At 46.3% G+C, this 21,717-nt stretch overlaps 7 protein-coding genes across 7 annotated transcripts; 2 read left to right on the forward strand and 5 right to left on the reverse strand.

Moving 5' to 3' along the window:
- Positions 1 to 1,432: 1,432 nt before the first annotated feature.
- On the reverse strand, positions 1,433 to 2,969 carry SERLADRAFT_447340 (glycoside hydrolase family 16 protein; the record flags this gene model as incomplete). The annotated part of the gene is made up of 5 exons (XM_007316171.1): positions 1,433 to 1,518; positions 1,573 to 1,633; positions 1,702 to 2,047; positions 2,144 to 2,438; positions 2,494 to 2,969. The coding sequence occupies 5 exons, from the start codon at positions 2,684 to 2,686 to the stop codon at positions 1,433 to 1,435; spliced, it is 981 nt and encodes a 326-aa protein (XP_007316233.1).
- Positions 2,970 to 3,157: 188 nt separating this feature from the next.
- Positions 3,158 to 5,624, reverse strand: SERLADRAFT_435908 (uncharacterized protein; the record flags this gene model as incomplete). The annotated part of the gene is made up of 9 exons (XM_007316172.1): positions 3,158 to 3,491; positions 3,550 to 3,720; positions 3,776 to 3,898; positions 3,949 to 4,122; positions 4,172 to 4,509; positions 4,567 to 4,636; positions 4,688 to 5,026; positions 5,091 to 5,463; positions 5,513 to 5,624. The coding sequence occupies 9 exons, from the start codon at positions 5,622 to 5,624 to the stop codon at positions 3,158 to 3,160; spliced, it is 2,034 nt and encodes a 677-aa protein (XP_007316234.1).
- A 633-nt stretch (positions 5,625 to 6,257) lies between these two features.
- Positions 6,258 to 7,396, forward strand: SERLADRAFT_462705 (uncharacterized protein; the record flags this gene model as incomplete). Its single annotated transcript, XM_007316173.1, has 5 exons — positions 6,258 to 6,492; positions 6,553 to 6,659; positions 6,722 to 6,849; positions 6,899 to 6,942; positions 7,016 to 7,396. The coding sequence occupies 5 exons, from the start codon at positions 6,316 to 6,318 to the stop codon at positions 7,223 to 7,225; spliced, it is 666 nt and encodes a 221-aa protein (XP_007316235.1).
- Positions 7,397 to 8,551: 1,155 nt separating this feature from the next.
- On the reverse strand, positions 8,552 to 10,334 carry SERLADRAFT_347602 (uncharacterized protein; the record flags this gene model as incomplete). Its single annotated transcript, XM_007316174.1, has 8 exons — positions 8,552 to 8,833; positions 8,888 to 9,057; positions 9,119 to 9,283; positions 9,334 to 9,481; positions 9,605 to 9,733; positions 9,790 to 9,845; positions 9,900 to 10,164; positions 10,221 to 10,334. 8 exons carry the CDS (start codon positions 10,332 to 10,334, stop codon positions 8,552 to 8,554), a joined length of 1,329 nt encoding a protein of 442 aa, XP_007316236.1.
- A 927-nt stretch (positions 10,335 to 11,261) lies between these two features.
- Positions 11,262 to 12,617, reverse strand: SERLADRAFT_462709 (uncharacterized protein; the record flags this gene model as incomplete). The annotated part of the gene is made up of 5 exons (XM_007316175.1): positions 11,262 to 11,330; positions 11,382 to 11,861; positions 11,919 to 11,987; positions 12,044 to 12,288; positions 12,341 to 12,617. The coding sequence occupies 4 exons, from the start codon at positions 12,540 to 12,542 to the stop codon at positions 11,394 to 11,396; spliced, it is 984 nt and encodes a 327-aa protein (XP_007316237.1).
- A 272-nt stretch (positions 12,618 to 12,889) lies between these two features.
- Positions 12,890 to 13,903, forward strand: SERLADRAFT_367696 (uncharacterized protein; the record flags this gene model as incomplete). The annotated part of the gene is made up of 4 exons (XM_007316176.1): positions 12,890 to 13,063; positions 13,128 to 13,271; positions 13,322 to 13,525; positions 13,577 to 13,903. 4 exons carry the CDS (start codon positions 12,890 to 12,892, stop codon positions 13,901 to 13,903), a joined length of 849 nt encoding a protein of 282 aa, XP_007316238.1.
- A 1,207-nt stretch (positions 13,904 to 15,110) lies between these two features.
- Positions 15,111 to 19,905, reverse strand: SERLADRAFT_360557 (glycoside hydrolase family 5 protein; the record flags this gene model as incomplete). The annotated part of the gene is made up of 14 exons (XM_007316177.1): positions 15,111 to 15,584; positions 15,641 to 15,798; positions 15,891 to 16,002; positions 16,096 to 16,170; positions 16,223 to 16,298; positions 16,399 to 17,325; positions 17,382 to 17,601; positions 17,658 to 17,927; positions 17,995 to 18,196; positions 18,290 to 18,375; positions 18,448 to 18,566; positions 18,632 to 18,794; positions 18,844 to 18,946; positions 19,322 to 19,905. 9 exons carry the CDS (start codon positions 19,824 to 19,826, stop codon positions 16,789 to 16,791), a joined length of 2,205 nt encoding a protein of 734 aa, XP_007316239.1.
- Between the last annotated feature and the right edge of the window lie 1,812 nt (positions 19,906 to 21,717).

Here is a 21,717-nt window from a genome sequence, read left to right on the forward strand (position 1 = left end):
AAACCTTTTGAGTATATACGATTCGATACACCAGTCCGAACCCTTAACCTTAACCTTAACCTTAACCTTAACCTTAACCTTAACCTTAACCTTAACCTTAACCTTAACCTTAACCTTAACCTAACCTTAACCTTAACCTAACCTTAACCTTTAACCTTAACCTTAACTTAACCTTAACCTTAACCTTAACCTTAACCTTAACCTTAACCTTAACCTTAACCTTAACCTAACTTAACCTAACCTTAACCTTAACCTTAACCTTAACCTTAACCTTAACCTTAAGGTTAACCTTAACCTTAACCTTAACCTAACAGCTAACCACGTGTCTAACACATGGTTGAGATACCAATCCGGACTTTGGTCTGGAACCTGCTTATGTGTTATGGCCCGGGACGTATGCCCTCCGGACCTTTACGGTGAATAACATCATCCTGCTTACGCAGGGGGACACATGACCGAACGTTATTATTGTCCTACCCGGACATTAACGTGGGATTAACCACAAACCCTAATCGTTATCTTATCGATTCAGGGGGGATAACTGTGCTCATGGGACCTTATCATTCGTCTCTGATTGGTCACTCTCACGCTGTCGTTATTACAATAGGATCTTCTTTGGAATCGTCTTTGTTCCTAAGAATAACGTGGGCCGACTCCCACGCTGTCATCAGATCGCCTCGGCATTTGAACAATAAGGGGCGCAATCATTGGCTGATAAGCGATGGTAACATGTGGTACCCGGTCCGGATGCGGGTCCGACAATCCGGAAACTGACGTCCTCTCCTACGGAGCAGGGCCCGGTGGATGGATAGGCCGGTCCGGCCCTTGTAACACATGGAACTACCTCGAGAAAGACTCGAGTGCTTCACGCACTGCCGCACGGCGTTGCCTGCCAGTTTGCTATATAAAGAGAAGACTCTGACCACTGAAGAGCATCTTGCGAAATTACCTAGCCCTCTCTCCTTAGTGGGGGGTAATCTGGTCATCATCGCTACTTCTTCTTCTCGACAGCTACCACCACCTCGCGACCTTCGGCCGCTCGGTGGCCTCTTAACCTCGTTCGATCGCCACCTTAACTATTGATTATAACTACTAACCTTATCTTTCAAATAATCAACATTGCTAAAGATGGAAACAGTGCCTATGACTTAATATCAACCTAAGACACCTATCATTCATCAATAGTATATCCCGAAACGCTCCGTTCCGTGTGTGACAAAAGATGCGTCGTTTTTGCCATTCCAACAAGCCAGCCTTGCGCGAAAATAGCCGAATCTGAAGGAATCTTGCGGTTAGAGAATGCAATAAACCGAACATGATATTTTTTGTTACCGTACAAAACTAGATTGTAGTCAAAAAATATTTTCGCTATATTCTTCTACAATCTATGAGAAATGAGTGACTGCCTGCATATAATGGTGACCCACATTCGCTATGATGAGGTGTCCTTTGTATAAATAATCAGGGAATTGATTTCCCAGTACGCGTTAGTGAATGCTGAAGGATTTTGATCCACGACTATCAAAGTTCATGAGTTAGTTCTACGGGCATCAGTGATTACGGTGTACTTACAGTCTGCACATGACATGGGGCTGCAGCCAGAACTAGGAAACACTGAGCCTGCCCAGTCACCCTGTAAATGGTCCCTTTAACAATAAGATGATGCCAGACGACAGCACAACCTTGAAATTCGTAACTCACACAAAAAGTCAAATCAAAGACAATTTCGTGAGCGTCGAAATGTGTTTCATAGTCACAGTACTGCCCTGTCTGAAACCGTGCCTGGGGAGAACCCCAGGTTGTTGGTCCGACAAACGGTACTGTGGAGTCCCTGACGTCCACCGGGACAGAAATGTCGTTCCTTGGCCAGAACCAGACATTTATACCAGCCTCTGGATCCTTTTGCATAGCATACCACCCACCACCCAGCAGATTGAAGCCTGAGCCGTATGACGAATCGGTGCCAAGTGCGTACGAGTCACTGAAGGAAACTCCGCAACCTTGATTATTGTTGACAGCTGCATTACAATCTGTGGATTGCATTGTCCTGCACGAGGCAAAAGTTTAGTAGATGCAGTAATAGGTCTCAGAGGACACTCACCCTGTCTGTTGCGAAAGTATCCCTAGGTCTGGCTGGATTAACGAGGGGTTGGACATCGTACAGTTCGGTGTCGTGTGCATCGATGCGAGATTGTGGTTCTGTAGATTCACGCCTTCGATAATATCAATCTCACCACCATTTGGCCAAGGACCCAGCTGGCTGAGAGTCCAAAAAGCAGGCCAAGTAGCGCAGCCCTCTGGCATGTGCGAAAGGTCAAGTATAAAAATGGCGTCATCGTATGCGTTTTTGGAATGAATGCGTATGCTGTCACGTCCGCGAGAGCCACTTATCACAATGTCGGTGTAGTCCGCACGCATAATGAATTTTCCCTCAGAGGCTTTGAAGTCGAACCACAATCAGCAGTCATATACGAAAAATCAAGGGTCACATACCAATCGTCAGATTTTTTGACAAGGCAGTTTGTTGGTCAACATAGTTGACCCGTCCGTGAGTGGGATCATCGAATGTATCCCATTCGAAAGCAGTCAAGAAATCTGACCCAATAAACGAGCCTTTCTTGGTATAGAGGGAGACTGCGCTCGAAATAAACCAGCAAAGAAGTGCAGCATAGCCCGTAGTACGCATGCTAGATCTCCTTCAACGATAGAGAGGATAAGGTCAGAGAGCAGGTGTTGTACTGCAATAAGACGATAGGAGATAAATTATGCTTATGAGAGGCAGGTTCGAGTTCAAAGTTTCATGGCATTCTAACTCGGACCAACCATTTGCAGTATATTTTCGCTCCATCTGGTGTGGAATCCTGATCGTAGCTGCCAGCGCAATCCATGCGACTGTATCAGAACCACGTTTAGACTCTATGTAGTCTCTGGGCCTTAGGGTAGTTACATATGTTGAAAGAGATTCGATCATTGAACCCAAGTCGGTTCACGGCTCTCGGCTTCGCGGAGGTGAAAAACAAATTTCGGTTACTATCGGCGGCACCGTCACGGTTCCGGTTCAGGACTGGAACTAAACTCTCAAACGTGATTTGAACACTATAGCACAAAAAACTATACAAAAAACCACCGTATGATGTCATAACAGATTTGCGATCAATTACTCGTAATAAGGGAGGGTATAGCCAAGCAGATCGCACTGCTCCTGCTCTAGGAATGGCACCTGTTGTAACGGTATGTCCAATATCCTCAGTGGTGTAGGGTTTGTGGTTGTTACTTCCTCCCATAAGCCATACTTCGATAGTGCATCGCTCGTGTTAGCATAACCTCTAGCGGCAAGATATTGCGGAGACGGGTTTGGATTGTAAGAACGAGCAAACGCAGTCCAGCTATCAACCGTCACTTGACTAAAATAAAGGTCATTCCAGTCGCGGAAGGGAGATGCGGATTGGCCAAGTGTTCCAAACACAAAGTAAAGATCTCCTGAATGGCATCTAGCTCGCGTGACTTAGAAAGATAGGCCAGGGGAAATCGGTAGGTGAAATATCGCACCGGAAATATGGCAAGTTGGGATCGCCGTAAGGATAATCCGGGGTAACGGGTGGGTCACACACTTCAGGGAATGGCTCGTATCCTCCATAGCTCTTATCGAATTGATAAGTCCAAGTAGATTCAAATATCTTCTTTTTAGCTGATGCTAATACGGTAGCTTGATCCAGGCAGCTTTAAGTTATGAGTGAGTAATCCACTTCTTCTCTAACATGTGCGTAGGACGTACCGAAATTCTCCATCAGTAGCTACATGGCTGGTAACATTGAATACATCCAATGTGTAGTTATCACTAAAAGGGACAGGAAATAGACCTGAAGACATGATCATCTCAGTGAGGTTTGCACTAATCCTACAACAGTATCTGTTAATCCATAACCTATAGAAATTGTGTAAACAAACCCAAGGTCCTGGATGGAGTCGTCTACTGTAGTGTTCATAGTTGGATATGCGCCAATAAAATCGGCACCATCATCTGCCATCCAACCAAAGATGACGTGAGCCTTCGCAGTAAGCCCCGAACCATTGAGCTCTAGTTGATTGGTGGTAATATATGTACCATCTACAACGATGTATCTGCCGAAGTACTCAATGCAAAATCAAGAATCTGATTGAAACGACATACCTCGGTGCTGATGGTGCCTCCACCAAAGTCTGTGCATCTATGCCTCTTAAACAAGCTAAAACATCCGAGCTATTTGTACAGTTGACATACGCAGTCAACGGGTCGGCAGCGATGTAAGCTTCTTCAGCAATACTGTAGTAGTTTGAATAGGTGCTAGCATAACCAAAACCATCCAAGTTGCTTTCAGCAATCGCACCAGCGAAGAGTCCAAAAGCAGGCGGAGCCATGAGTAAGGCTCGAACAGAACCTGCACCAGCTGACTGGCCAAATATAGTGACACGTAGCGGGTCACCTCCGAAGTCAGCGATGTGCTCATTGACCCATTTGAGAGCCGTAATCTATAGTTATTGCGTCAGGAGCATAAATTAGGTGGACAATAGCGCCAGATCACAAACCTGATCTGCGAGACCGAAGTTTCCATTTGTAACACCGTCCTCTAGGGCCAAGAAACCAAGAGTACTCAAGCTATGGCGAACAATCAGCTCGATGACAAGAAGATCTCTAAAATGAGATTACCGATAATTGATAGTAACAACGACAACATCTCCTCTACTTACTATGTTACCACCATCGAATATTGAATCACTTCCTTCACCACTAGTGAAGGCACCACCATGGATCCAGAACATGACCGGTTTGAGCCTCTCGGGGTTGATTGGAAACGCTGGAAGGTAAGGTGTGTACACATTGAGGAACAAACAATCTTCGCTCCCATAATTAATCTGCACGCAAGGTGAACCATACTCGAGCGCAGTGAGGTTCCCAGGGCTGCTGTAAACAGAAGAGTATGTGAAACGTTCAAATGGATCCGCGTAGGGTATGCCAATGAACCGGAATGAGAGGTGATCTCGAGTGCTGTTAGGTTAGAAAGAGTCAATGCGCTGGTTAGCATGCAATTGTTCATCTAGCGTCAACGTACCCTAATACTTCCAGACTTCCAGAATTCACTTGGATGTAATAATCAGGACTAAGGTCTGTGTCAGTGTTTGGCCGGTATGGCGCGCTTTGCGAACAGAATGCAGGAAGTTTTTCATCGCAGTCCACAGATATTTTTCCAGACTCTGAAATTGAAAGGCACTCCGTGGCGGAGCCAGAAGCGACCCAATATTGCTGGCCTGGGTTAGCGTCCTCAAGTGCAAGATACTGAAGGATGTTGGTAATATCAGAAGCGAAATACGTTCCATTGGTGGGTAGAAAGCTTTCAGCGAGCTGATTACATGCCGCGAGAGCTCGATCATTTGCGAGAGGTTTACTGACAAGAATGGTGCCGCTATGGTCGGGAGCAGCAGGCCCTATGTAGATAAGATACAGACCATAATTGTAAAAGGAGTAGACACGTACAGTTCAGATCATTTTGGAAGAGAAATGCGAGATCAGATCCAATTATGTCTGGTGTAGGAGTAGCTGCTACGAGGCATCCTAGTAGCACCAGATGGGCCAAAGCTAGCTTCATACTTGAAATCGCCATCACTGGCACTCTGACAAGAAACCTGCTGGAGTCAAATTTATTGAATTCGGTCACCTTATAAGCTTCCAGCCAACTGATTTCACAGACTATGCGGTGTGTATTCCGACGGTTTATTATTTGATTTTATCAGGTCCTGTGACTACATCTTGTGAGAGAATAGCGAGCGCATTCCACCGCGATGGTGGGCATGTCAGATTTTGAAGCTCGAAAATAATTCGGATGACCTAGACGGGAATAAACGCATTGTAGCTTCCCTGAGAAATTCTGCTCAATAGTTTCTGCTGAACACGCTTTACTGCACGAGACCGCAATGAGCGGGCAGATTTCGGGGTGATGCATGGATGACTCTAACGAGGGCGGCCACCAAGGGCCACCTCAGGTTCCCAGCAGCAGCCACCTTCTTCAATGGGCTGTGACTTAGGGATTTGGGACATCAAATTTTGAATGGTTAGAATAAAGCATCAGTAGTATCCTACACATTTCACTAACTTATTAATCGGTCATCTCACGCTTATAAGAACCGCGACTTATCCTTGTGCAACACAGACGTTCTGTCCTAGGCCAATGGCCATTTGTCAAGTTGCTTTACCCCGGCTTGCAATTGAGGTCATGTGATCTAGTCTATGTATGTGTGACCATCATCCCATCGTCCCATTTCCCTGGTTTTTTACTGTAAATGTGGTTCAACAGGCTAAAACTCCTGAGGCTACCTTTTCCCTCGTTTCGATCTCGATGGCTCGATGAAAAACCGCTCCTTAAACGTTCACTGGCTGCCATTTACTGGATGCCGATCGGTTTAGCGTTCACTAATTACTTGTACACCATTAAAACGGTCAACGGACGAAGTATGCAGGTCCGTTCATGTTAGCTGACGACCTATCTTCTATTCACGATATCTTTTTCTGCTAGTTAGCCAACCCTGAATCCGGATGTATCTCAATGGAAGGACATCGTAGTTTTTGACCGTCTATCCCTGTTTTTGGGAGGATCTGTCCAAAGGGGCGACGTGGTGGCGCTGAGGTGCACTTTTGAACCACTCACTTGTCATGCTGTAGCTTATGTCCTCTTTCCCGCCTGTTTAGAGACCCTTTCAACCCCAAGAAGATGCTGGTGAAGCGGATAGTCGCTACTCAGGGTGACATGGTAAAGACTCTGCCTCCGTATCCCGATAAAGAAGTTTGTGTACCCGCTGGACATGTTTGGATAGAAGGTTGGACCACTGGCTCTAAGTTCTTTGCAGTACTCACCAGTTTCTATAGGTGACGAACCTTTTCGCACTCTAGACAGCAATAGATTTGGACCCGTGAGTTTTTGATGAAGGGTGCCGTTGCCTTGCGGTAGGGCTGATCCGAGTAAATCTGCTTGAAAACTTACAGGTCCCTATTGGTCTACTAGACTCCATATTGATCTACATCGTTTGGCCATTGGATCGAATAGGGCCTTTGCGTAAACCAACAGTTCCATTTATCAAGCAAGGCTCTCCTCGTAATTCCAACTGGTACAAGGATATGGCCGCGCTCGAAAGGGAGCAGCGAAGGAGTGCCAGAGTAACCCCTGCGAATAAACATGGATACGATGTTTCATAACAATTAAGACTTATAGGTGAATTCGAATTAGTATTGCGTATTGCTAGGATTGCAAAAGCCCTACATTTTAGATACATCCCTCTCGCACCTCCCTATGCTCGTACTTGATCTGTGCGACGAAGGTATCATACTCGAGTTTTAGGCTAAGTTAATACAATGCAATTGACAGATCAGGAAATTTCGGAAAATTTGAATCGTTTCTACGAATACCCATACATGATTTGAGTCGCTGCATGATCTTCCTCGACGGCCTCTCTAGGATCTGTAATCACTGTCATTATCCGTATAGTGGTCTCTCACGTCAATACGTGTCGTTTACCCAGCAGAGAACAGTTCTGTTATCGCCTCCCTTGATCTCCAAGTACACCATCTGAATCTCGTTACCCTTACATTGAGGTCTAGCCACCTAGTCCCAACGCCTTGCTTGGCCACCACATGTGTGTAGTCAATTCCACGTTCCCGGTTCACACTAAGGGCTCTGATCCACGCGCCAATGACAACTTTCGTCAATTCTTCTTCACTGGAGCGTTTGTACGGAAATGTCTAAGGTATATACTGGATCGTAATTTTCTCTATTCATTAATGCCTCATCTTCCTACACCAGATCTGCGTAGGGCCCGATATAAATGAACTGTTGGATCACTGATGCAGCAGCAGTGTTGAACATTATGACTGTGGTTGATAATATAACTCAAGTAAGTCACTGTCACTTCTGTAATTAATTACAATCAGACGTCGCTTTATTATGTGGTTGGACCAAGTGTCTACCTCGTTGGGCCGTTGTGTCAAACATAAAGCCTTGTGAGACCCGTGTAAGCCCCTAGTACTGATCGTCCAGCAATGCTTTCCTCTTCTCAGAGGTATACTGCTCGAAACGAGCCATCAATGAGCTCCGCGCGAACGAATATGTTTTTTTGCTGTTGCCAAGAAAAACGTTGGTAAAAGTTTTTTTGTTTTCGCGTCTCTTCGTTAAAGCCCAGCTTGGTTGGATCTTATCTATTCAAACTAGACCTCGCTTTTTGATGCAAAGATCAAGGTCCAAGTCAACAAGGGAAAAACAAGATGTATATGATGCAGGAGCGCCTGGCCCAGAATAAGTCGTAATACATGCGGAGTCATAAAATCATGGAGAAAACAGAAAATGTACGTCTACAGTCCAAGAATGACCTAATACCAGAGACAATGCAGAGATATGAACATTGAAGAAAAAAAATTGTTTTACGAAAACTATCTGCACAACCTTACAACGGCAGCCTACCCTTCTCGGTCATCACGTTGGCCGGAGCATTCTGCGAAGAAGGAAAAAGAAATGAAAGTCAGAATTATTCATATCCAAGCATGAGCCCAGTGTTCAAAGCTGACGTTCGGAATAGCCCCATAATTTCTGTGGCCGTCACTCACCTCGTCACCCTGTAAGCGGATCTGAGTCTTAGCACGGCAGGAGCGCTTGACGAACTTGTTGACGACGAAGGCGCCAAGAAGAAGGACTGCAGCGAGGACGCCGGCCAAAGCAGTGCGGGCACCGTAGCTGCTGGTTCCCATGAAGTCGTCAGCCGATTCAGAGTTGCAAACTGCTGCCCATTGTCTCTGACTAGTGATGGCGTAGTTCTATGGTTGCGTATGAGAATAGACCTACTTATAATATTCGAAAAAATCGCATACCTCGATCCTGTAGATGAATTCAGTGAGGGCGATATCCGACTTGTGGCCAAAGACGTGGTAAGTCTGGAAGTTGTCATAAGTACCGTTCTTAAATTTGATCCTCAGGAAATCACGGCTGTCAGGGGCGGGTCCACGGCGGAGTTCAAAGGCGAGGGCAGAGGCGTAATTGGCTGAGATCATAGGACGCTCAGTAAAGTGAAACAAAATATGAAATAAGTGAAGCTTGCTCACGGATTCCAGCAAGCTCGGGGTTTTCCTTGACCATTTCAGTCATGTGGAAGAGAGAAATGAAAGGCTGGTAACTGGTTTCGATCAACTCAAATTGAAGGGGGTCTCCGTTGAATGCAACACGTTGAAGAGAGCTGAGAATGGAGTGGAGAATTGTACGACCAGCAACTATTAATCATGCATCAGACTGGGGAGTCAGTAATATGTAGAGGACGAACTGTTGCCAATTCCTCCGGGCTCCTTGTCAGAGAAGACACCGTTCTCGTGGAAGTCCGCAAAACCTCGAGCCTGGTCAATGAGAGTGGGGGGGAGACGGAAGGCATAGGTTTTGTTGTGAATAAGCTCAGTGTTGACGTAGTCGTAGATCTATTACGATTGATGTCAGCTATGTCGTCAGTAATATTCATACAGATGAAGTCACATACGTTCCACTATAGTTGCAGGATTGGGAGTTAGCCAATGTTTTTTTGTAAGACATAAAGGACGTACGGCATTCTCTAAAGTAGTAGGTCGACCGAAAGTGAAATCTCTGACAGCGCCGAAGAAAGTACCAGCAGCCTTGGAAGTGCTCCTGAACTCTTCCGAAGCATAGAAATCTGCGATATGTTGCTCGAAAGCCTTAATAAAATGTTAATTTAGTCGAAATAACAAAGTCATGTACTTAAAGTACTTACAGGACAGTTAGTCCAAGGTTCGAGCGAACGATCGTTACCAGGCTCTACGGTTTCAACTGTGAAAATCTGTCAGATCTGACTCTCAGCTAATTTAGCTCAGAATATATTACCGGGGACATATTGGTATCCACCCAAAGGTGCAATGACGGTGGTCTCGTTAGCAAGATCGATCTTGTTCAGAGGGTTGGGGGGGAACAAGCCCTGAAGAAGGGCAATGGCTGAATCGAAGATAACAGTTCCTTCTCCACCGGCTTTAACGTGGACATGAACCTCGTGGTTATCAACGAGATCAGTTTGCATGCCCTCGATGTACGAAGGAGAAGAGCTGCTCAAGTAAACTGAGCGCAGGAAAGAGCCAAGCTGGTGAGACTCGGCCTGAATTGGGTAATGGTAAGCAACTAGTCGTCCACCAGCGCCACAAAGCTACTTACAGCACCGAGAGCAGTCGTCTCCGTGTAAGACGCCTCATAGTTCTTCGGGTCTTGATAGTAGGCCGTACGGTCACCGTTGCGGGCAAGGACGATAACACCGAGAACTTCAGACATGTCTATTGATATTGGGATATTGGGAAGGGTGTTGAGGATTTTTAGAGGAGGAAGACTGTTTTGTAATTCAGTGAGCACCAGGTCCTGCTTTATATCCTCCCTCTAACGGAGCCAACAAGCAACTCGCGTGATGAAGGCGTGTTTGAAGCGGAGAGGATGTAGCGCATTTGCGAGGGCTACGAGCCGAGTTAGGGACTGGACGAGATACACGTTTCGACTTGTCACATTATGGAGGAGGGCCTGCTAACGTGAGGCTGTCCAGGTGGAATTCTGTGCTACCGCAAAATGAGTGGAGATTCGAACAAGCCTATGCGCATAGCGTCGGAGCTAAGAACCTGCTGGGACGGAGAGATCAAATCACCTGTAAATCGTAGAAGCAGCAATAACCAAGTCTCAAGGTAACCTCAGTGTTTTCATGGATCGGTGTCCAGATGTTCGCTAACGAGAAAACAACTATCTAAGCGTCACCTGATTGGCCAGTACAAAGTGGCATGTTGAAGAGCAATCACATAAATCGAGTGCCCAAGGGACACCCACCCACATGCCAGGCATACCGACAGAATGTGATGGGAGGAACTCCAGGGCATAACGAAAACATCATGAAGCCCGTGAACGCCTTGCTGCAAACACGACTAGAATTGCAGGTCTACCGCTTTCAGGAGGACCGAGATGCTTCTGATCCTAAACAGGAAAGCGGAACACCAGGAGAGGAACGTTTTGAGTATGAACCGTCTTGAATGCCTTGATGGAAGCCGCGGTGATCAAGTAGTATTTTGAGACCTTGGCGGAAACAAAATACCAGGAGATTACTAGCTTAAGGGTCCGTTGCGATTGAGGTTGGAAGACAAGATCACCTGAAAGCTTGCAGAACACGTGTGCAGTAGTCTGATGTCAATCACGAGACAGCACGACGTTGACGCATGTCCGATTAGATAATTGCTGATAGACAAGGGTAATCAGGATGTATGATTTGGCCGCTGCAACTACAGATTACGTCTTCACAATGAATAGTAAGCATGGGTCCTGCGGGAAGCGAAACTCATTTACTTTACTCCATTCCTACTTCCTTTTCTTTCCTTTGCTATGGCCTCCACTTGAAGATTTCGCCCCATGATTAATATTAATTGCAGGGGCGCTGTCTGCAACACTACCCTGAGTCGCCCCACCCCCCTTCCTTTTCCTATTTCCCTGCCCAAACGTCGACCTTTCGCTCTTCTTTAGCCACCTCTCTGGGTCAGGAGGAGGCGTCACACCCGGGACCACTCCCTTTGGAACACGCGACATCCTCACTTTCTTGATCTTTCTGATAGATTCGTCTTCGGGCTGACTTCCAACGTCCACTGCGGGTATAGCCAGTGCAGTCGCAGCAGACGTTGTCGCTTGTAAAGGCGGTGGCGATATCTCCAACGCAGCAGTAAGTGAAGCGGGCAATGCATCGAGTGCTTGCAGGAATCCTTTGTTTATGAAATCGAGGTGCTTCTGCGACGCATCAAGGTTAGTGAGGATGTCAGAATATTCTTCTGATTGCTGTGAAAGAACCGGTCAACGCGTTAAAATCGCAAGGATAGGTCATCGGCGACCTACAGACTCTGCTGTTTCCAGAAGTTCACCATATAGATCGAGAGCAGTTTGATAGGAGCCCTGTCTGTAATTCTGAAAACATGCCCGTTCAGAAGGCGTATCGGAATATAGCTATGCAAGGGTCGTACCAACTGTGCTTCTAGATGCAAAACTCCCCGTTCTCCCGTCTTCGCCTTTTTGATATCATCCAATACACTTGCTGCTTCAGGTTCGTGTTGAAGGCGATACATAGCATATGCACGCTCGAAGGCATACTTAGAATCACTATGGTCTGTATTGACCAGAGATAACGCAGTGCCATATTGCTCTGTCTGCAAGAGAAGGAACAATTTAGTTTGAGATGCGTCCTTATCTTCTGGCTCTAAACGAAGAACTGACAGCCAAATCGTTAATGTGAGGCTGAAGCCAAAAATGAATCAACATACTTTTATCGCATGTTTTGATGGCATTAGAGAAATGACCCCCGTCTATTTGAGCACAAAGCGATGTGAATAGGCGCTTCAGTCGTTCAGATAGTGAAATGGGCTGTTTTGCTGGTGGATTTGAAGTTGTTTTCTGCGCAGCAGCTGGCTTCGACCGATTACTAGTATTTGTAGAACCCGGTTTTAGCTTCGGACTTGGACCCATTTCGCTTTATATGTGTTAAATTTGCTAGGGAACTATGCAAACTCGTGCTCGTCGTTGGCGACGTTGCGACTTGCCACAGTGAATTCAAGGTTTTCGCCACTGCTTACATCAGCCACGGTTTCGTGGGCCGTTGCTCCACTGGCGAGATACTGTACTAACAGTATACTCCTTGTCAGAGCTTTATAACTGTCTTCAAGCTTTTTGACTGACACTCTCATTTCTGAAACAACTTGTAGCAATAATGTCAGAAGAGTAAGTGCTAACTGCTGTCTCATTTCTAACGTCGTATCTCACACTACCTTTCGTTCTGCAGGTCCTCTCAAAACGTTGACACCCAGGACACGAAGATGCAAGAACCTCCGACGGCCCCAGCAGCAATGGCGGTAGGAAACAAGAAACGACCACGAATAGACCTCAATGTTGATCGTGAACGAAAACGCGGTAAAAGCATGTTTGGTCTTGTACTCGGTACATTGAACAAGGCCAAGATTGAAGATAAGGAGAGAAATGCCAGCGATGCGGTCAGTTTGCTTCAGTTGTCCATCTCCTTTATCCGAACTTGAAGCTAACCTTAAAGTTATACAGGCCAAAAAACGGCAATTGATAGAACAAAGATTACAATCTAAATTACGAAAAGAAACTGATTCTGTCAGACGCGCAGAAGAAGCTAAAAAGGACAAGACCTCGGCTAACAGGAAGGAAGAGGACCTGCAGCTCAAGGACTCCATTGTATGCTTTTATCTTTAATTTCCCAGCATTTACTGACTGACATTCATAAGCACAAGCAACGCCGAACGCGACTTCCTCTACTGTCTAACTTTTTGCTTACATCCGATATTATACCAACTGATGACCTCTTGTCTTCTCCGTCTTCCACCAATCTTCTCTCCCCACCACCTCGCTCCCATCCTCCGCCTCTATACTACATCCCAGCCATGCTTACTCCTGCTCAAGAAGCTTTCCTAGCCCGGCGTAAAGCAGAGGTACGACTTTTCACAAGAGGTTTCGTTCCCACGTAATTGATATCCTTTCAGGTTAAAGAAGCAACAGAGAAAGAATGGGAATCTTTCAAAGAAGAGCGTACCACAGGTATCACTGAAATAAGCCAGTTGCGGCAGCGCGTCGCCGAGGAAGAAGCTCGTAGGAAAAGCGAAAAAGATAGCGGGAAGCAAGAAGAGCCTGACAAAGACGCCATGGCCGATGATAAATCTACCGAAGAGAAAAGCACTATTGATGCAGCCATGGAGGTCGACGATGGATCAGACGTGGTATCAAAAGAGACAAAAGAGACTGTCGAGCCAGAGCGGAAAGATGACATCGCGCCAACCCAGGCTGATGATGAGGATGCAGTGGAGTACTAGGTTTTTGCCCAAGGTAGTATTATCATTTTTTTTTTTTGCTTTTGCTTTCATTTAATGTTCTTTGTGCTTTATGACTATCTTGCGACATACTGATATGAGTAGGATGGTCTTTGATTCTTTTTCCCTTGTGCTGTACGTAGGTTTTTCATTCCCAACGGGTTTGCGTTCTTGAGGCCCCATATATACGTCTGGTTAATCAAGTGATTAATCCTCGATGTATGATATGCCTGATCTACCCCGAAAAAAATTAACATTTAGGACGTGCATAAAGGCAACAGACCTCTAGGTTAAACAAAAGAAATTTCGAATGTTTGGTATAGTAAATAAGAACGAAAACGCGTTACCCACCCCAGTATCCTAGGTGCAAACGGACACTAGATTCCATGCATTATAGATGGTGAATGGAATGGCTTCACGATTTACTGATGATATTATGTGCAGATGAGGGTGAGGAAATTCTAAACCAGAGACGATTTATCTCTGCAACAGAGAATGTCTCGACCGATGTGATCCCCCCGTCTGACGATTAACTTATTTAAGTATCCGATGAAAAAAGAAAATCACAACTTAAAATAATAAGTCGTGGATATGTGTCAGCCTGAGGGGCATATTAACTAGCCACCTTGTTGAGCGACTCACTAACTTTATTACCGGTGGTGAGCCCATCGACGAAAAGTACATTGTGATAGGTTGCAAACTGCTGGCATATTGGGCATGGGGCGCCAATACGGACCACAGATCCAGTAAATAACAGATCTGAGAGCTCGGTGATAGCTTCTTCTAGTCCTTTTCCGCATCCTCGGTTTGCCAGACTCTTGTGTGACGAATATAACGCCATCATCTCAGCAGGATCACTGTCAGTTCGGGATAGAATATGGTGGCCGCTTCTTGGATTCACCGGTGCTAAAACGACGTCAGAACTACAAAACATCGGTTCAGAAGAGTCTAGCTGATAGGACGATCGCGTGGGTACAAACCTTCGTTGAACCTCGTGCAACATCTTCCATATTGTTTCGGAGCTCGTTACTCTCCGAAAGCTCCAAACAAACATCAAGACAACGTAGCACTCCGCCTCTCCAGTACAGGTACTTCAATAATTGCCTAATGCGAGAGATTGAAGATCAGTTATATATATGACCGTCGCATCAGCCGTAGAACAAGCCAAACCATTGGTAAGATATCCCACCACTCACGTCGCCACAATTGGCGATGAATCAGGCAAAGGGAATTCTGAACCTCGTAATCATTGATGTTATGCTGCGCAACCACCGCCCGTGTAACATACGTTAAAGGGGTGAGAATGAGTAGAACAACGGTCTGAGGTTAATAGCAAGGACACCATCGTGATATTGGCGGCCGTCTGGCCAGTGCCACAGGTAGCATTGCAGAGTTAGACATGCATGATGAAGATGCAATCGCGAAGCCTAGAGTAAGGAGGAAGAAGCAGGACACAGTGCTAGACAGTAAATAAAAATATACTGACCAATGGGGGGAACATATGGTGATTGCTATACACTTGGAGTCGTCGAACATAACGACTAGTAAAACGATTTCCATTTCAAGCTCAAAAGTCGACGCGGGACACCATCGGTCAGATAAGCCTAGACTTTCGCACCGCAAATTAGAATTTCTGGCGCCTGTATACCGTGGGCGCTACCCTCGTAAATTTTGAGAGACGATACTGACAATTCAGGATGACAGTGAAATGAGTTCGGACTTGATAATTTAGTACAATACCTGAGAACGACGCGTCAACCCTTACTAGAATTCGTTGAAATAACTTCATTCAGAGGCGAGGGACCATGCCATCAAAAGATCTATATCGTTGGCGGTAATACTGGACATGGAAGTATTAGTACACTCCAGCGTAGTGATTGTGACCCCAAAAGAATAGTCTGGCCACGCAACGTGTGCGGTTGGTTCAATTGATCCCCAAGTTGGGCGTTAACACTATAGTCACCCGCAAAGTTGTTCCTCCGATGCTCACCTTTGTCAGTGCTATGGGAATGGTTAGACCTATAGCCGGACGCAGACGGTCGCCCAAGGCTGAACAAGGCCCACGGTATGCGATACATGCGGTTAACCATTCGGCCAACCTCCTGGGTAGTGACAGCAAAAAAAAAATGAGTCAGCAGGTATGTAATGATTTCAACTTCCAAAAACGACGCGAGCACAATAAACGTGTGACTTACCGACAAGGCTGTCATGCAAATAGTCGGAAGTGCAACGTATAATTTATAATAATACAACGGCGGGATGTCTATGACCTGATGCTGTGTGAGTTTCCCGTCGTAGAAATCTGCAAAATACCTTGCGAACCTTCGCGGTCTTCTGATTGGCGGACAAGCCCGCGGATGTAGTTTGCCTGCCAGTCATCTACTCTTATGACTACATGCTTTGGCCCAAAAATCGTTGGCAACGAGAAACGAGAGCGAACATGAAAAAACCAATCAGACTTTGATTGCAATCTAGAAAATAGTGCATGTGGTACAAACCAATCCGTACGAGAGTGCTAGATCATCAAAACGCGAAAGCATCATGCACCAAACAAAGGGAAAAGAAGAAAAGGGTGCTTTTTCTAGCGTCGCAAGGAGTGAGCCTAGTATGAAGCACGGTAATTGAAAAAAATTAAGTGTCCTACTATTGGTCCATCAAATCTTTCAAAACAAAGGAAAAATAAAAGGGTGATATAATCTCGTTAACGTTTTACCATCGCGTATACCGTCTTTACCTTCATAATACCAATGGGGGGGTAGTGCATAAATGTCCGAGCCGATAAATAGTATCTTGAAATGAAATCACGTCGAAGAATTAGTCTGCTTCTATTGGAACTTCTAGAATATACAGGTGACTTCGTCCTGCAATTACATCAGTAGACGTTGATATCACCGGAGGGCTGGTGTTGACGTTGGTGCAGGAGTTATGACGGGAGCGGCAACTCCAGTAGCGGGACATAGTGCCGTGGGCATCGCAGCGCTGACGGCACTCCACGCATTCGGATATGTGCAGCCCTGAACCTCGGTAGGACCAGCACCCGTGTCTGCACTATCATGCCAGCCATTGCCAACGCTCACGGAGGGCGTCGGTTTCGGGGAGAAAGTCAGTGGAGGGAGAGTCACAACAGTCCCTGTGGAAGTGTATGTGGGCAAAAGAGACATGACTGCTCCACTGGTAAGGCCTGAAAGGGTAGATGGTGGGTATTGACCATAGGAAGATATGCTAGCGGGGTCAATCGTTCCGGCACCGGCACCACCTGTTTGGTAAGGTGAATAGGTTCCATCAAACTGGTTTTCGGAGACACCCAGTGCTGCACAAGAGCCAACAGCATCGCGGGGATTTGCCGGCATCCACCCTTGTTCTAGCCCTAGTTGGTACGACCACAAAGGCGACTGAACGCTGTTGGTAGTCGAGGAATTCCCGATCTACAGAAAACACGCAGATGAGCAAATGAGATGGCCTAATTGCATGACAGTCTTACCTTCCATGTCCAGAAAAAATAATTTTGTAATGCGTCCATACTTGCCAATGTGAATTCCTGCAAGCCAGCCTTCATAGTATCGTTGAACTGGGACGCATCCATGAACTGTGTACACGAGCCTGTATAACTAGCTGTGTTTCCCACGCCAGTAAGGTAGAGGCCACAGTCGTTGAACCCATTGCTAAACTCTCCCGCGAACGTCACCCCAAAGGCAGTCTGGCTGTACACATAATTGTTAAGTACGTGATAAACATGGTTACGTGACAGCTAACGCACCTAGTATTCATTCCCGGGCCCCACGCATTGCATGCTTGCTTAGGCCAGATGCCGCCAGCGTTGATACCAGTCCCAGTGGCAATTGGCTGAGTGTTAGCTTGACCATCAAAAGCAAAGTACGGGTGTGTATCAAGCATGATGCGGTCTGAGCCGCTGAGGAACCCCGCCCAGTTCGATACACCCAAGAAGCCATCATGGATAGCAATATATGGACCATTACCGGCCCCTTCGCCGGTGATGTTCCGAATCATATCATACGCTTCTAGATAGCTAGAATATCAAAGCAAGAAACTATCAGGGCACTATCACAGCGAAGATTATGACACATAACACATACAAAGTCGTAATTTCGTCCTTGCCAATAGTAGACACAAGCGCCTCGTTGACAATGCTGAATATTGGCACGACGTTTTGCCACTCAGGCTGGGAGATGAATTCCGTGATGATCCTGATATAGTTTAGCGCACGCTCTGCATTCGCGAGCCCCATAACACCATTTAGAAAATTGACTGAGCCAAGTTTACCAGAGTGATTATATCCTATGAACAATGTGTCATTACCACTTTATCTTTATCACCGCAGACAGATGCGCAGAGGACAAGTCAGATGCACAGTGGCAGACTAGTACGTACCGTTTTGAGAGCCAGGGATTGTATGCAAGTCTAGATTGACCCTGAGACCGTATTTACGTGCCCATTGGAGAACACGAAGTATGTATCTGGGTTAGGAAAAAGAAGGACAATAAGACCACGGGTCGGTACCAGCTCGCATCAAAACGTGGTAGACGCACGGCCAACAGACTTTCTCAAGGAATGGCTCGAAATCCCATTTATCAATGGCCCAGAAAGGAATGGGTAGACGAATCCAATTCAATCCTGCACCAGCTATTTGCGCAATGTCTTGTTCAGTCTGCGAAAGGCAGATGAAAATGTAAGGTTCAATAGAAAATCCAAACTGATGTTGTGCAAACTCACGATGAACGTGTTATAATGGTCTTCTAGCTGATTCAACCCGCCACCAGCGGTATCTGCAGCCATGAGTGTGCTGAGGGTCCATTCATCTACCGCACCAGGGTACTTCTGAAAGAGTGCGGGTGCAATAAACGGTTCTAGAACGAAAAGCCCACCAAGATTGACCCTAAAAAGCGTGATAGAGCATTCCATGGAATGCCAGATAATGAGCCTACCCGTTGATCCTATCCACTCCCCATATCCAGGTCGAGTTCAGGGCAGGTGTCCAAGAATTGGGTCGGGCACCGTTATTGAAAGGATCGTTGGAATTATACACCCCTACAAAGGTGTAATATCAGCCAGAGAAATTGACACGCTATTATTGGCGGGCGAATGTTATAAACTAGCCACGACTGATGGTCTAATGATAGAGGAACCAATATCTTGTTGGTATCGTAAAAAGTATACCCGTCAGGAGATGTGCTGATAGAAATAACCATGTACAAAGGTCTCATAATGAACTGAAACATCCAGCTATACACCTTCACACGCACGCCTCACCCGTGCTCACTATGCAACGTATGCAACTACATAGGCGATTCGACCTAGATGAACCACTCGAACCCATAAAGTGAACAGGTGCGACAAGTTGCAGCTCCAGAACGAAAGAAAAAGAAAGAAATAACTGAAACGAAAGTACAAATATATGCTCACAATATCCACCAAAAGGATTTATATATGTGAAGCTTGAGCCATCACTGGTCACAACGAGAGAGCCATTACCACCAGTCGTGGCACCAGTAGGTGATTCGGGGTTTCCAGGGCTGCCTCCGCCTCCTGACGAATACGCTTGTTTGTTCTGACGTGGCTTGACTACGGTGAAATAGACAGGCAAGACGACAGCTAGGACAACGATAGCGAGCGCGACCAAACTTGCGAGCCAAAATAGAGGCCGTTTGAAGATGGAACGTTTTGGGAAACCAGCATGCTGTCTTTCTGCATATGCACGCCGTTCTTCCTGTTTTTCTGCTTCGGGTAATAGCGCTGTCGAATTTCCAGGTGAGTGGCCATATGATTCGTGAGGCGTTGACAACTCAGAGACGGGGTCTGACGCTAGATAAGACGCCCTGGGCGGTTCGAGGTGTCCATGTTCTTGTAAAGGAGTGTTTGGGGCTGTAATGAAAGGGTCTGCAACACTGTCTGGCCTTGAAGACGACATCGCTCTCGATGTAGAAAAGGAGAAGGAAAGAGAGGTTGGAAAAAGGGTTGGAACTGGTTCAGAAGTTCATAGTCACCGTATGGGTCCCGATTTACCAAACAGTTTGTGCTATGAGCCAGCCCCACAGCGGCGTCATCTGGCCTCCCATGACAAATGCCACGTGAGCTCTTGCAGCGACGTAAATACCCTGGAACGCTGGAACAACCAAATCACAAAAGTTAACCTTTGATATCATAGGGAGAACAATGTTCTCGTCGTTGTCAAAAAATTTCATTGTAGAATGATGATGGGGTCACAGTTGAGCGAGTCGCTCACAGAACACATCCGGACGCAGCATTATTTGTGTTCAAACTAATCTGCTAGTTATAGCGCGCATAGATATAATTACTTGCTGCCGGCCATCCGTGGTGCGAAGAGTATTTTTGGGCACTGCACAACACAAGGTCACAGCACTGCTGCAATGATCACTTGATTGTCCGATATCGATATCCGCGAATGAGATTAACGCTTTCTCCAGTGACAAAATTTTGAGTTGGCAACGACGAAGATGGACAGTGTTGACGGATAAAAGCGGTGTGCTTGAAAGGCGGAACTGCATCTGTGGAAAAGTGCCACGCCAAAACTGCTATTAGAGCTCTGAGCAGCTTTTTGCACTCGGCTAACATCGGACTTGACTGCAGATGTGCACCTGTATCACCTGCCCCAAGATTCCATTTTGCGATCCAAGTTGCACTGCAATACAGTTAGTGTTCTGGTCGATCGGACAGCATGTCCACTTTGTGATCGGGACACTAAGTCTTTTGTGGGCGCAAACAACAATCATACACATCATTGACATGTCAGAAATTCCTTAGAGGATTATAGTCGTAAATAAGTTGCTGTCTCGAGTGGCGCATCAAGAAGGCTGCTGCGACGAAGAGCGGAGCATGTGGTCTCGTTATGATGATTGTTCTGAAGTGAGACTAACTAAAGTGACCAAGAAGACACGCACAAGGGACCAGAGGAAGAGAGCAGTTACCAGCGCTTTCGTTCAAGTTAGTAATTGAATTCGGACTCCAATCGAGAAGAGAATATACCTAGTATGAGAGTCCAATTGCGCAATTGACCACCGGTTTATCGGTGAACGTTGACGCGATGACGGTTAACGTACTGACCTGTGTAATAGGCAATACCAGCTCAGACTAACGAGAGATGGCAGTCCAGGTGGGTCCACCCAGTGTTCACGGCCAATCGGGGTCATTTACCGGAATTGTCGCGCTTGTACAGCGCTAACCGGAAGAATACGATTTGCTGCACACACAGAGCACATGCGACAACGTGCCGATCAGAAATATCAGGGGCGAAATAGGAGCCTGAAAAGTAGTAGATGGTACTTGGTAAATGGGATTATGCGAACGGGCTTGTCTGAACGACAGGATGGCGGCGGGTTAGGAGTTGATAGATGTCAAGAAGAGTGGATAAGTAAAGCGCTGCCCAAAATGGTTTTTCGGGACGGCATCTATAGGATAGAACGAGAGTACATATGAGCCAGGTAGGCGCCTGAAAGCGAGTTTAACCGCGGGATGGAGTGCTGGGAACACAAAGTACAAAAAAATACAAAGTAAATCTGGCAAATCAGGACGATCCACGCTGACGACACACAGCCTGAGGACGGACGTAGAGTACACCCGTTGTTGACGAGGGCGGCAAGGAACGCACAAAGGCTGTTTGTTTATGGCACTGGGGAACTGTTAAGACTTCTCAGAAGGCAACTTGGAGGGGCGGTGACGAGAGGATGCCGACTTGATACTGGACGGCTCATTGCCATATATGGTGCATTACCTAAGCACTGCTTCATGTTCACTCCGTACGGACGCTTTCCTCTTGACGGGGACGTGAATCTACGTGAACG

Source organism: Serpula lacrymans (assembly GCF_000218685.1).
Source record: "Serpula lacrymans var. lacrymans S7.9 unplaced genomic scaffold SERLAscaffold_5, whole genome shotgun sequence".
Taxonomy (NCBI): Eukaryota; Fungi; Basidiomycota; class Agaricomycetes; order Boletales; family Serpulaceae; genus Serpula; species Serpula lacrymans.